Below are 14,537 nucleotides of genomic sequence, written 5' to 3'. Positions count from 1 at the left end.
TGGCTAATCGTGACAGCCAATTGCGCACAGCGACATCCCACAAATAGTCTTGGATTGACTGACCAATTTTTTTCAGGGATTATCACCACTGGAAAAGCGATCCGCCAATCGACTAACAACTGGGTTCCTACTTGCTGCGAGGTAAACAGAGGTGCATGGAGTAAAGAACTTGCCCAACGTTTCGCCCCCCCTGTAATACAATTGTTATTTATTTTTATTTAACGTGGTTTCAGCAGGGAAGCGAGTGACTGAACGCCAGACGTCCGTACCTGAGTGCCGATGCTCCAGTAAAACCAGCCCACGTAGGAGGGGTGCCGGAACCAGGCATAGACCCCGGAGGTGACGAGCTGGTGGCTTTCTGACTTCTCGTTCTGCACAATGTGGTTGAAGTTGGAGCCGGCAGTCAGCATGGCCACTTTCCTCAGCGTCTCTCCCACCAGCACCATCGCCAGGCCCAGGCAGCTCAACCACCTCAGCTGCTTCAGCTCTGCAAAGACGCACATAAACCCACACATATAAACACACACACCCACACACATAAACACACACACGGTCAGCTTTGGTAGATTTCATAATCCAGCTCGACTCTTCACACGTCACACCGCTCTCCTCTGGCGGAGCTCTGGCCTGCTCCATGTCCCCCGCCCTGCCCGCCCGACCATCAGCGTTCGGGCCTTCAGCCTCTCCGTCCCCACCTTTTGGAACTCCATCCCAGAGTCCCTTCGCCTCATTCGAGGCCCGTCTCAAGACCTACCTCTTCAACCGTGCTGTCTGTCACCCTCCTGCCCCCACCCTCCCCTGCCCTCCACCTCTCCTGATCCCAAGCCCCAGCTCTGGTGCAAATCTTTGACTGTCCAGGGCCTTGGGACGTCCTCCCTACGTGAAAGACGCCGTGTAAATGTAATTTGCGGTTGTTGTTGTTGTTGTTGTTGACAGACTAACCTGGGAAGAAGAGCTTTTCGATCGTGAACTCCACCCAGGAAGACATGGCCGCCAGTTTGTACTCCAGGCTGTGGTTCAGCAGAAACGAGTCGAGGGAGAGGGACTGGGGGTTAATGATGGCCGTCACCAGGTACTCCGAGTAGTGGAAAAAACTCAACGAGCACAGATACCTGCCAAGCAGCAGAGAGCAAGAACATGCATTTTTAGCGTTAGTTCACGACTGTCTGTGGGACGCTGCTGTGCGAGATTGACTGCTGCGTTTCGCCCACGAAACATACAGTCGACTCCCTTCGCAGTATATTCTGTGAAGCGCTTTGAGACGTCTCGGAGACGCGATAAGGCGCAATATCAAATGCGAGGATTATTATCATCATCAGCACCACGACTGTCAGGTTTGCGTTAACAGCCAAACAAGGTCCCACACGCCACCGGGGGAATAACTAATTAATTTGGAAGATCGCTGGCCAGGAACCCGGGGAGGAACTAACTCTCTTCTCTTTTCAAACGTCCTCCTCGAACAGTCTCCCGACGGCACCGCTGACCGTCGCACAGCGAGGGGAGAAGCGCCGGGAGCGTTCGGAAGCTCATTAAGAGAGCCGGCCGCAGCTAAGGAGCGCGATCCCTGACACGGCGGCGCACGGCGCCCTCGCCGGAGGCCGATTACCAGCCAAAGTGTTGCCACGAAGCCCCTCCGAAGCTCAGCAGTAAACCGCAGCCAAAGGCGAACCCGAGGAAACAGGCCCGGACCGCGACCTGCGGAGAGAGGCGGCGATTACGAGGCGGCCGAGGTGTACACGGACCCCAGCAGAGCCCCCGGCAAATGAGGCAGACCCCCCCAACTCCCCTCCCCAGACCCCCCAACCCCCCCCCCCCCTCCCATCCTGCCCGCACGGCAACCCCCTTCCCAACCCCCCAACCCTTCTAAAAACACAGTCACTACCCTTTACAGTGTATTTTGCGAAGGGCTTTGAGACGTCTCAACGACAAGACGCGAAGCAAATATAAGGATTATTATTATCCCCCACTCCCCCCCCCACTGCTCCCCATACCCCCCACTGCTCCCCATACCCCCCACTGCTCCCCAACCCCACTGCTCCCCCCACCACTGCTCCCCCCCACTGCTCCCACCCCACTGCTCCCCACCCCCACTGCTCCCCCCCCCACTGCTCCCCCCACTGCTCCCCATACCCACACTGCTCCCCCCCCACTGCTCCCACTGCTCCCCACCCCCACTGCTCCCCCCCACTGCTCCCATACCCCACACTGCTCCCCCCCACTGCTCCCCATACCCCACTCTCCCCCCACTGCTCCCCACTGCTCCCCCCCCACTACTCCCCCCACTGCTCCCCACTGCTCCCCCCACTCACTGCTCCCCCCACTCCTCCCCCCCACTCCCCCCCACTGCTCCCCCCCCCCCCCCCGGCACTGGGGCCCGCGGGCCGAGGCCCAGGCCCCGGGCTGACCTGACCTGACCTGACCTGACCTGGTAGGCCGGGCCGCGGTACAGCAGCAGCAGGAGGCCGTTGAGCGCCGCCAGGTACCCGGCGACGAGGGCGCGGCCCAGCGGCCCGGCCGGGGCCCCGGTCACCGCGGGCAGCAGCGTGACCGACAGGCCGAGGGCGAAGGTGCCGGGAGCCGGGCCCGCCATCAGCCAGAGCCGCGGCCCCGAGCCTGAGCCCCGGGGGGCGGGGAGAGAGGGGGGAGAGGGGGGGGACAGGACCCGGGGACCCGGGGCAGCAGCAGCGGGAGAGCCGGAGCCGGAGCCGGAGCCGGGCCCGAGGAGGAGCCGCTGCAGGACCACAGCACACCAGACCAGACCCGCCCCGCCCGGCACCAGCACTGAGCCTCACACCGGGAACTGGCATCGGGGCTGGCACCAGGGCTGGCACCTACCTGAGCCTGGCATCGGGGGTGGCACCAGGGCTGGCACCTACCTGAGCCTGGCACCAGGGCTGCCACCTGAGCCTGGCACCAGGGCTGGCACCTACCTGAGCCTGGCATCGGGGCTGGCACCAGGGCTGGCACCTACCTGAGCCTGGCACCAGGGGTGGCATCGGGGCTGGCACCAGGGCTGGCACCTGAGCCTGGCACCAGGGCTGGCACCTGAGCTTGGCACCAGGGCTGGCACCTGAGCCTGGCACCAGGGCTGGCACCTACCTGAGCCTGGCATCGGGGGTGGCACCTACTCGAGCCTGGCATCGGGACTGGAACCGGAGCCTGGCATCAGGGGTGGCACCTGAGCCTGGCACCAGGGCTGGCACCTGAGCCTGGCACCAGGGCTGGCACCTGAGCTTGGCACCAGGGCTGGCACCTGAGCCTGGCACCAGGGCTGGCACCTACCTGAGCCTGGCATCGGGGGTGGCACCTACTCGAGCCTGGCATCGGGACTGGAACCGGAGCCTGGCATCAGGGGTGGCACCTGAGCCTGGCACCAGGGCTGGCACCTGAGCCTGGCATCGGGACTGGCACCTGAGCCTGGCATCGGGACTGGCACCTGAGCCTGGCATCGGGACTGGCACCTGAGCCTGGCATCATGGCTGGCACCTATCTGAGCCTGACATTGAGACTGGCACCTGAGCCTGGCACCAGGGCTGGTAACCGATCTGAGCTTGGCATTGAGACTGGGACTGACATCTGAGCCTGGCATCATGGCTGGCACCTACCCAAGCCTGGCGTAAAGACTGGCACCTGAGCCTGACATCAGGGACTGGCACCTGAGCCTGGCATTAGGAACTTGCAGCTGAGCCTGGCATTAAGACTGGCACCGGGGGAGAATTTTTGAGTCCATTTACTTTTATGTCTCCTATTGGTAATAAAGCAATAATAGTTTGCAAATATTTTTAAGAGCCTTTTTCTCTTGCGCTTTTCTCTCCCCCCCCATCCCTCCCTCCGTCCCGTCCCTCTCCCCGTCCCTCTCCCCATCCCTCCCCGTCCCTCTCCCCATCCCCCCCCCCCCCCCACCGAAAAGTGTTCCCTCCTCCCAGTGTGGCCTCCCAGGACCTCACCCAAGTGGCCCAGATCCTCGTTTGAGCTTTAACAGTGAGCGTCACCGGTACGTTTGACCCTGGTATCACAGCCCCAACGGATCGTCCAGCGGGAGCTCGCTCTCCGGATCGGGGGCACCAAATCCCGGCCGACTTTTCTCCTCCGACCCCGGGGTCAGGGCCCCCAACTGCACTGTTTTTTTTTTGGTGTCAGCCAAGGTGACGCCCATCACCGAGTGGAAACCCATCACCAAGTGGGAGGAAAAATTGTGCCACCATTTCCGCGCAAACTTAAGGAGCTTGCTTAATAAGGAAGCTGGGTAACACAAATGGGAGACGCCTTATCGTGTGGAGTGGTACAGTTAAATTAAAAAATAATCATTAATAATAATAATAATTTGGTCGCTCACTCCCGTGACCTTGTGGGACGCTGCTGTGCGCGATCGACTGCCGGGTTTCGCCCACAGAATGCACAAGTCAATTCACTTTACGGTATGTTCTGCGAAGCACTTTAAGACGTCTTGAAGGTGTGTCAAATGCAAGGATTATTATGTGAGGAATTAACTTAAAATCTCGAAAGTCTCTCGTGGCTTTTTTTTGGCATTGGCTGTTAGTTATCTTCTGGCGCCTTCTGCTGGTTTCGGGCGGGAAATAACATGTCGGATGCGAATGATACATCTATTACATCAATGGTCTGAAGCCATTGATTCCCTCAGGACGGTAATTACTGAAGAAATGGGACTTTGTTTCACAGCTTTTACATCCTATATTCTCAACCAGCATCTCCCAATTCAACCACTGTATAACGTGCGTTACATACAGAAAACCTCCCCACTGTCTTACACAGCACTCCCAGGACAGCTATAGCACGGGTTACATGCAGCAAAGGGTACATCTGACTCAACAGTAACCCATTCGTAGGGACGGTTGTTGGACTTTAAGGTACTCAGTAATGCACTATATTTGGAACAGCCTTCACAGCAAGCAGAGCAATTGAACCATAAAGAAGAGAGATTTGGTATACGTTTTATTATGACAAACGTGCAAACACAGTACAGAATAAATTGTAGACTGTGGAACTCCACAATGGTGGATTGATGTGAGCCCCTCATCACTGCTCTCCAGTGACAATCTCTCACAGCAGAGAGCAACCCGCACCTTCCCCGTTGCAAGATTGGGACAGACACATCTGCCAGAACAATGCTCAGCGCAGAGCTAACATCAAAATATAAGATTACAACGTCTTTTCACAATAAAAGATTCTAAATCCCCTTCACTATGAAGGAATACAATGTCTCACATTTTAAACATGATTCTTCATTTGATTACACCAGGATCAAAAATGTCTAATGAGATGCCTGAATGAGGATCCCAGAGTATGCGTTAGGGAACTGCTGGAGTTTAACCAGCTATGAAAGCAAAGAATGCCTTCGAGAGCACCGTCTGGCAAACTTCCCACTACTTCCCCTGCTAGGACCACCCTTGGCTTTTGCTTGCAGGGTTAACAGGAGTTAAGTGGGCAGAATCCCTACTTTCAGTGACGAGTCTGCCCAGCCAAGTCCTGCTGTTGAGCCAGATTTGCTGGTCTGTCATCAGCAGTGCCCTGGGGTACCACCAACCTGCCTGACTCAGGAACTGGACTACCACAGTCAGGTGGACATAGAGTGAGGACAGACGGGATCAGGGCTGTGATGGCCTCTGTTGTCAAATATCATGGGATGCCACCAGTTGAGCTGATACATGATCTGACCAAAAGTTGGAGGTATTAGTGGGATGTGAGTCGTTTGTTCTCTCAGCTCACCGACAGGACCCAATATTTAAATTTACTAAAACTTTCAAATATTGAAAGCTTAAAAAGCATAATTTTACAAAAAAAAATCAGGAACTTGTGATAAAGCCCATCAAATCTTCACTGTGAAGTTATAACATTGGCCTGTACCCACTCCACTCTCTGATGAGGGAATGGAGGTTGAAGTATGAGGAGACAGAGGTCTGCTCAGCTTTGCAAGGGTCAATGTGACAAACCGTCATAAATAGTGTTATATTTACAACCATCAGATGTGATGGGAATGGGAATATTCCTTCACAATGAAGGGACATCAGTATTTCAGGCTCCTGAAATAACACACTGGGTGGAGCACACGTCGCCCACATAACAACAACAATTACACTTGGACAGCGCCCTTCACGTCCGAAAGACGTCCCATAATGTTATGTTTACAGGCACTCCCGTGTACAGACATCTCAGCTCTGCCAGGGTCTCCAGAGAGCACGGACGCTGGGCTGGGAGCTGTGTGTGACGGAGCCCTGACAGGACTTGGTGCGCGGAGGGCAAACGGTGCAGTAACGTGGCTCCTCGCCCGCTCCCTGTAACGGCTGCAGTAAGTTGCGAACGCCTGGTGTCCTGGTCTCTGGCAACGACAGAAAGTGCAGCGTCTTCTGCAGACAGCGGGAGTAGCCGGCCTTATAGTCCCGCGGAGGGTGTGGCGTCGGGCAATCAGCGGCTGTGAGAGCGAAACAGCCAAACGTTATAATAACAATAATAATCCTTACATTTGATACAGCGCCTTATCGTGTCTTTGAGACGTCTCAAAGCGCTTCGCAGAATATCCCGCAAAGTGAACCGACTGTGTGCTTTGAGGGCGAAACCATGTATGTGCCTTTATGTATGAAGCTCCAGCTCTTTCACAGGGGAGTCGGTGTGTGCATCAGGCACTGGATGGTCAGTTAGCCTTCAGCTGCAATCACACAGTGCGCGGTCAGTGCCGGCGGAGGCAACGTGTGGGAGACAGACACTCACCGAGCTCGGGGTTGCGTTGCAGGTAAGTGACTGCGCTCTCCAGGATGTCCGCCTTCTCCAGTTTGCAGTTTGCTCGTTCTTTCTGTAACTGTGTCCCCAGTAACTGCTTCAGTTGGGCGATGCTCTGGTTGATGCGATCCCGTCGCCTCTTCTCCACCATCGGCTTCATCAGCTGCACAGACACACAGAGAAACAAAGACCGTCAGCAACTCTGACCCCCAACACAAGACACTCACTCGCAGCATTTACACTCTTTATTAGGGACGCAATTGCCCCCCAACAGCTGTCAGACAGACGCCCAGAAACAAGACGCTGCGTAACGGTTACTGTTAAATGGCAATCAGACCGCCGGCTGTGCGGACGCACACAATGTCCTCGTTCCCTCCCGAACTGTTGTGGTCTCAAACGGAATCCGGTTGCAGTGGCTTCGCTGCCTCTCACTCACTCACTCACTCACTTACTCACTCACTTACTCTGCATTTCTCTGTGGCTGTCAGTGAGCCCTGACACCGGCCTCTGCTCAGATACTCCACACGGGCGCTGGGAGCCATCGGTGCCAGTCTGGCCAGGAGCAGAGCAGGGAGCGAGTGTGGGTGGTGCTGCCCGGTGCGGGGCATTTAAAGCCCCTGTATTTAAAGCCCACCGTTAGCATCTGAGTGCGTGAGGCTCTGCCTTCCCACAGGTTCCCACACACTCGGCCGCCAATCGCAGCGTTCGACCTGCAAACAAAAGACGTGTGTCTGAGCCCCCGGGGGATTGGCACTGGGCTGTGACTCCTGACTGTGGGCAGCGGCTGCCCATTCCCTGAGGAGCATCTGCACAGTAAGTGTGTCTCTCACACCTCAACTTCTTACTGTCCTGGTGACACTCCCCAGAGCCTGGGAAAGGCACTGTGGCCACAAAGACACAACTTTTATTGCACAGAAGGATATCACTCTTCAAAGGGGTTTTATGTGTTGGGTTTGCTGATTGCCTAATATGTAGCCACTTTTAAAATGACCACTGTGTTTGATCTGATCTCCTGTTGAGACCTTTTCAACATTTCCTTCACATTGTGCTTTGGTGCGAGGCTCCCTTGGAAGAAGACACAAGTTAAGACACATAGTATAGGTTCATAAATCACTTGGGAATTTAGAATTACCTTCGCATTTGGTATAACACAGTTCATGTTGGGAGGATCCTCCACAGGATATACCGTATTTTTGACCTTCCTCTTCAACTGCGTCGCTTCCTCTTCGACCCTGTTTTCGGGCACTCTCCCATCCATGCTCTCCACCCCTCCTGACCCTAGTTTCCAGCTCGGGTCCAGACAACCCTGACTATCCAGCGCCCTGAGACGTGTTTCCGATGTGAAGGGTGCTATGCAAGTGCAATTTGTTGTTGTTGTTATTTGTGGACAAAGAAGGCCGCCAACAGTTGCACAGTAACATCTCACACATATCCATGAAGTGAATGATCAAGTTTATTTCGGGGTATTGTTGGCCAGGAGACCAGGAGAAACCCCCTTCTCTTTTTCAAAAAATGTCATGGGATCTTTAACATCCACCTTCAGAGGCAGACAGGATCTCAGATTAATGTCTCATCCGAAGGATTGCATCTCTGACAATGCAACACCCCCGAGCACTGCACTGGAGTGTCAGCCTCCCCAAATGTGAGTTCAAACTCCTCACCTGGGGAAATCTAAGTTGGAGTGGAAGATCCTCCCAACATGAACTGTGTTATACCAAATGCGAAGGTAATTCTAAATTCCCAAGTGATTTATGAACCCATACTATGTGTCTTAACTTGTGTCTTCTTCCAAGGGAGCCTCGCACCAAAGCACAATGTGAAGGAAATGTTGAAAGGTCTCAACAGGAGATCAGATCAAACACAGTGGTCATTTTAAAAGTGGCTACATATTAGGCAATCAGCAAACCCAACACATAAAACCCCCTTGAAGAGTGATATCCTTCTGTGCAATAAAAGTTGTGTCTTTGTGGCCACAGTGCCTTTCCCAGGCTCTGGGGAGTGTCACCAGGACAGTAAGAAGTTGAGGTGTGAGAGACACACTTACTGTGCAGATGCTCCTCAGGGAATGGGCAGCCGCTGCCCACAGTCAGGAGTCACAGCCCAGTGCCAATCCCCCGGGGGCTCAGACACACGTCTTTTGTTTGCAGGTCGAACGCTGCGATTGGCGGCCGAGTGTGTGGGAACCTGTGGGAAGGCAGAGCCTCACGCACTCAGATGCTAACGGTGGGCTTTAAATACAGGGGCTTTAAATGCCCCGCACCGGGCAGCACCACCCACACCCGCTCCCTGCTCTGCTCCTGGCCAGACTGGCACCGATGGCTCCCAGCGCCCGTGTGGAGTATCTGAGCAGAGGCCGGTGTCAGGGCTCACTGACAGCCACAGAGAAATGCAGAGTAAGTGAGTGAGTGAGTGAGTGAGAGGCAGCGAAGCCACTGCAACCGGATTCCGTTTGAGACCACAACAGTTCGGGAGGGAACGAGGACATTGTGTGCGTCCGCACAGCCGGCGGTCTGATTGCCATTTAACAGTAACCGTTACGCAGCGTCTTGTTTCTGGGCGTCTGTCTGACAGCTGTTGGGGGGCAATTGCGTCCCTAATAAAGAGTGTAAATGCTGCGAGTGAGTGTCTTGTGTTGGGGGTCAGAGTTGCTGACGGTCTTTGTTTCTCTGTGTGTCTGTGCAGCTGATGAAGCCGATGGTGGAGAAGAGGCGACGGGATCGCATCAACCAGAGCATCGCCCAACTGAAGCAGTTACTGGGACACAGTTACAGAAAGAACGAGCAAACTGCAAACTGGAGAAGGCGGACATCCTGGAGAGCGCAGTCACTTACCTGCAACGCAACCCCGAGCTCGGTGAGTGTCTGTCTCCCACACGTTGCCTCCGCCGGCACTGACCGCGCACTGTGTGATTGCAGCTGAAGGCTAACTGACCATCCAGTGCCTGATGCACACACCGACTCCCCTGTGAAAGAGCTGGAGCTTCATACATAAAGGCACATACATGGTTTCGCCCTCAAAGCACACAGTCGGTTCACTTTGCGGGATATTCTGCGAAGCGCTTTGAGACGTCTCAAAGACACGATAAGGCGCTGTATCAAATGTAAGGATTATTATTGTTATTATAACGTTTGGCTGTTTCGCTCTCACAGCCGCTGATTGCCCGACGCCACACCCTCCGCGGGACTATAAGGCCGGCTACTCCCGCTGTCTGCAGAAGACGCTGCACTTTCTGTCGTTGCCAGAGACCAGGACACCAGGCGTTCGCAACTTACTGCAGCCGTTACAGGGAGCGGGCGAGGAGCCGCGTTACTGCACCGTTTGCCCTCCGCGCAGCAAGTCCTGTCAGGGCTCCGTCACACACAGCTCCCAGCCCAGCGTCCGTGCTCTCTGGAGACCCTGGCAGAGCTGAGATGTCTGTACACGGGAGTGCCTGTAAACATAACATTATGGGACGTCTTTCGGACGTGAAGGGCGCTGTCCAAGTGTAATTTGTTGTTGTTATGTGGGCGACGTGTGCTCCACCCAGTGTGTTATTTCAGGAGCCTGAAATACTGATGTCCCTTCATTGTGAAGGAATATTCCCATTCCCATCACATCTGATGGTGTTGTAAATATAACACTATTTATGACGGTTTGTCATATTGACAATTGTGCTTTCCATCACAGTCACTACAGTAGTCATTGGAGTAAAGTGTTTTGAAGCATTTTCATTTGTTGAAGCATTGTGCACATGCAAGTCCTTTCTTGTGATTGTAAATCAATATGTGATGTAATCATTTCCTTTTCTGGTGATGTATAAAATTATTTCAATCTTGGGAATGTAATTGGAAGGAAGATGAAGGTTGAATGGGTATTTTTTTTTTCACTTGACGGTAAATTTATGGAATTGAGCAGTGTTTGGGGGTGACAATCAAAATAATCACACACACAGTGTCTCAAGTTCAGTGAATTTACAGTGTGAAAATAAGTTATTTCTCCGCCATGTGTGAGTTCTGTAGCTTTGTTACTAAAAGCGAATATTATCAGGTAATTGATGTGTTGTGTATGTTGTGTTTTCATGAGAAGGTTTTGTATATTTTACGGAGCTGTTGCCTTTTCCTAATAAAATGTTACATCAAAATTGCCATGTTGTTCCTTTTCTCTATGAAAGCATCACTCCCTCCTCTATTTCTCTCCTATCCTCGCCTATGCTGCCTGTGACATCTTTTGGTACCTGATCTCGAATGGTAATTTCACCCACAAAATACACAGTCAATTCACTTCACAGCATATCCTGCGAAGTGCTTCGAAACTTTATAAGGGGTTATATCAAATGCAAGGTTTATTATTTCAGTTGGCACAGTGTCTGGAGGTTACATAACTGAGTCATGGGAAGGAGATGGACAGAGTGTCACAGCTAAACTCAATCCCTCTTACAAATCATCTTTTTTGAAATAAGGAAAGCCCAAACTGCAAATAATGACTTCAAACAGTGTAGTTTCACATTCAAGCTAATGTGATCTCACCAGGGTGGACACAATTTTACACGTATTCCACACTGCCCTTTCATCTGCCCAATGCCATCACTTTACATGTCTCTGTGTTAAACTGCATCTGTCACCTTTAGAGCCACAACTTCAGTTACTCCAAATCCCTCTGGTTTAGTGCACATTGATTATCATCATAATAATAATCCTTGTATTTGATATAGTGCCTTATCACGTCGTTGAGACATCTCAAAGCGCTTCACAGAATATACTGTAAAATGAATTGATTGTACATTTTCTGGATGAAATGCGGCAGCTGATTGTCACATTGAAATAGTCTCCAATTTGGAAATTTAGATGCAATTGCCAGAATACCAGTTCGCCAATTAATTTTTTAAATTATAACTAATTGTGGTCCCAGCACTGCCCTCTGTGGCACATAAAACATCCATTTGCTGAACCAGTTTAATGGACCTATGGCATTGTTTTAAACCTTTGAATTTACATTTTTATAGCACCTTATCATGTCAAAAATCCTAAAGCGCTTGACAAGTGATTACTGTCAAGCACAGTGACTGGCTTTGGAGGCAAAATCTTCTACAGTAGTCGATGGAACAGTGTCAAATGCCTTTCCAAATTCCAGGTAAATAACATCTACTATCTCACAGGACGGAAGTTTAGCAGAGCAAGACTTACTTTTGATGGAGTCAAGAGGAGAATAGCAAAGAGAGAGAGAGGGCTTGGGTAATAGAGATGACAAGACTGTGTGTTCACAGTTTCCCACACTGCAGTCAATTGTTTCAGTCGGCAAGACACAAAAGGCGTGTGGCTGAGTACACGGGGAATTAGTGCTGGGCTGTGACTCAGGATCGTGGGCAGTTGCAACCTATTTCCTTGAGGAGCATCTGGACAGTAAGTGTGTCGCTCACACCCCAGGATATTAATGTCATGTGAAATTCCCAGAGCCTGAGAAAGCTCAGCCCCTCAGTGCTCAGAGGGTAATTAGGGCCAGGAACATTTCCATTTGAAGGACACAAAGGCAGTGCCTGATTTTAACCCTTTAATGCCAACTGCTCAGAAAATGAAAACCCAAAATAAAACAAATGTAACACGTTCCACGTATTAGAACAGTGGAGATGAACTCCTTGCCAAGGTTCCAGACCTGTGCAAGTGCTGTCATCTGCCTCACAGTTTTCCTCTCCTGGCTCCCTGTCTGGCTTTAAAGCCCTCCAAGATACCACCCTACAATAATAATAACAATCCTTGCAATAGCGCCTTCTGATCTCTTTGAGACGTCTCAAAGTGCTTCGCTGAAATACTTCAATTTCAGCGCTTCAAAGTGTTTCAATATACTGAAAAGTGAATTGACTGTATATTTTGTGGGCGAAACGCGGCAGCCAATTGCGCACAGCAGTGTCCCACAAACAAACATGAAGGCACTATAGAAATGCAAGTTGTTGTTGTTGTGTCTCCTCTATTGAGATTTGAGCGCTAGAAACAAGATTGTGTTTTTCTTGTGTCTGGAATAAAGGAGGCACAAAACTGAATAAAATCAGTCTCAGAGTTTTGAGGAGAAATTATAACACTGCGTCTGCAGAGTATCCCAGGGAAAGCCACTTTCTAATATTTCACACTAAAATCTTCAATCACATCCCTTCTACCTCCTCACCACCAGGGAATAACCCTAGTTGACCCAACCTCTCATCATAGGCTAAGTATCTTCATCACAGGAATTATCAAAGGTAGGTGTTCAAAACCAAACACAAAATGAGTTGTGACCAGTGTTTTATATAGCTACAGCAACACTTCCTTCTTTTTATATTTCAGATCCATTCTTATCAAGTACCTGCTATGTTGAACTCCTTCTGCCATAAATTTGCCCAATCACTTAATATGTCCCTTTACAATTTTCTGCTTTCTTCTTCGAAACGTACATCTCCAAGCTTATTTCTGCACCATTAATATATTGAAAAGATCATAAAAGTCCAAACGAAACAGAATTTATTTGTTTTGTCTCTAATTTAGTCCAAATTTACTAACGTTATCGTATTTTCTATTGCTTGGAACACCTGCAACCACTCTCTGATATGCTCTGCCAGTGAATTACATTAAAGTTTGACTCAATAATAATCCTTGCATTTAATATAGCGTTTTATCAAGAAAGAGATTTTTGAGTGAAATATGAACGTTTTTACAGTGGTTACTTCCTAAATTTAACTACTAACTGCAATCATTGAAATAACAATAATAATCCTTGCATTTGATATAGCACCTTATCACAACTTCGACACATCTAAAAGCAGTTCACATAATATACTGTAAAATGAATTGACTGTATATTTTGTTGGCATTTATATGTGAAATATTTTTACATTCACACTGCACAACCCCCTGCAAATATAAACTGTTGCTCTGGTGACCCAGTGAATAAATGAACGAATGAATAGATGATGCACGCAAGCTAAGAATATCCCAGGTTTAAATCACAGTTTTGAATCAGTACTCAGTTAGCAGATATCATCCAGGGCTACAACTGACTTCAGTCCCCTTGGCTTAGGGAGAGGCAAAATCAGCCAAGGTTCCTATTCCTGAGCATATGGATGTGTGCATGCATGTGTGTGCTGCTGACCGGGGAGTGTGAGAGGACCAGAGCAGTGTGTTTCCCACGAGCAGTAGATTAGAGGGACTCCAGTTCCACAGCTGTGCTCTCCTCACAAAAGAGAAGCCTCATTGAGAGGAACAATAGAGCTACTGAGACTCTTTACTGTGAAGCTGAACAAACTCCAACACCACTTAAAGACACACTGCTCCATTCTCCTTCTTTAAATTGATACCACTATTGTCATTGCTCATCTGAACTTTCCTCCCAAGCACCAATACATTCTCACTGTATTAAAATAAAGGCTCATCGCTACTACTCTTAACTCATTCTTTCCCAGTTACTGGCTCTTCAGGTGGACATGGCTCCATTCGAAAAGAGAAAGGTATACCCTGACCAACAATCCGCCTGGTAAAATTGTTCATGCACTTCATCTGTGTTTGTGGGACATTGCTATGTGCAATTCCTCTGCTGTATAATAGCTCTCTCACCTGGAAAATACACAGTCACTATACGTTTAGTAAATCCTATCAAGAGCTGTAAGACATCCTCTCAACGTGAAAGGCGCTGTATCAAATATAAGGACTATTTATGAAATATAAGGATTATTTATTATTCCTCTTCACGAGGTTTGCTATGTACTGCTATTGTTAGCTAACTACAGGAACCGGTCTCTGTTTGCTAACATTTGCAAATATGTCCTTGATCATTTAGAAACAACTTCAGTTGGATTTTAA

The 14,537-nt window shown here is 50.4% G+C and overlaps 2 protein-coding genes and 1 pseudogene across 2 annotated transcripts in view; 1 reads left to right on the top strand and 2 right to left on the bottom strand.

Annotated features, from left to right (window-relative positions):
* The window catches only part of rpl22 (ribosomal protein L22), a 24,981-nt gene extending 23,919 nt beyond the window's left edge, over window positions 1-1,062 (bottom strand). Inside the window, exon 1 of the mRNA XM_042343480.1 lies at window positions 943-1,062. Within this exon, the coding sequence (XP_042199414.1) occupies window positions 943-988 (46 nt within the window). The 5' untranslated portion in view covers window positions 989-1,062. The remainder of the gene's footprint in view (window positions 1-942) is intronic.
* A 5,074-nt stretch (window positions 1,063-6,136) lies between these two features.
* Window positions 6,137-7,270, bottom strand: LOC103181453 (transcription factor HES-5-like). Its single transcript, XM_007897926.2, has 3 exons — window positions 7,200-7,270; window positions 6,727-6,898; window positions 6,137-6,430 (listed from the first exon to the last, which is right to left on the bottom strand). Exons 2-3 carry the CDS (start codon window positions 6,893-6,895, stop codon window positions 6,171-6,173), a joined length of 429 nt encoding a protein of 142 aa, XP_007896117.2. The 5' UTR covers window positions 6,896-6,898; window positions 7,200-7,270; the 3' UTR covers window positions 6,137-6,170.
* A 1,771-nt stretch (window positions 7,271-9,041) lies between these two features.
* Window positions 9,042-10,255, top strand: LOC103181452 (annotated as a pseudogene).
* The last annotated feature ends 4,282 nt before the right edge of the window (window positions 10,256-14,537 follow it).

The sequence above is a fragment of the Callorhinchus milii genome, unplaced genomic scaffold (genome assembly GCF_018977255.1).
Source record: "Callorhinchus milii isolate IMCB2004 unplaced genomic scaffold, IMCB_Cmil_1.0 Scaffold24, whole genome shotgun sequence".
Lineage (NCBI taxonomy): Eukaryota > Metazoa > Chordata > Chondrichthyes > Chimaeriformes > Callorhinchidae > Callorhinchus > Callorhinchus milii.
Note: the sequence above shows the minus strand (reverse complement) of the source record. Positions and strands in the feature narration are given on the sequence as shown.

What these genes read in the sequence shown, in the direction of transcription:
- LOC103181453 (XM_007897926.2), bottom strand. Translation starts at nt 6,895, where the DNA reads ATGAAGCCGATGGTGGAGAAGAGGCGACGGGATCGCATCAACCAGAGC. An exon ending in GCAACGCAACCCCGAGCTCG is followed by an intron (nt 6,431 to 6,726) that starts GTGAGTGTCTGT and finishes TCGCTCTCACAG; the next exon opens with CCGCTGATTGCCCGACGCCA.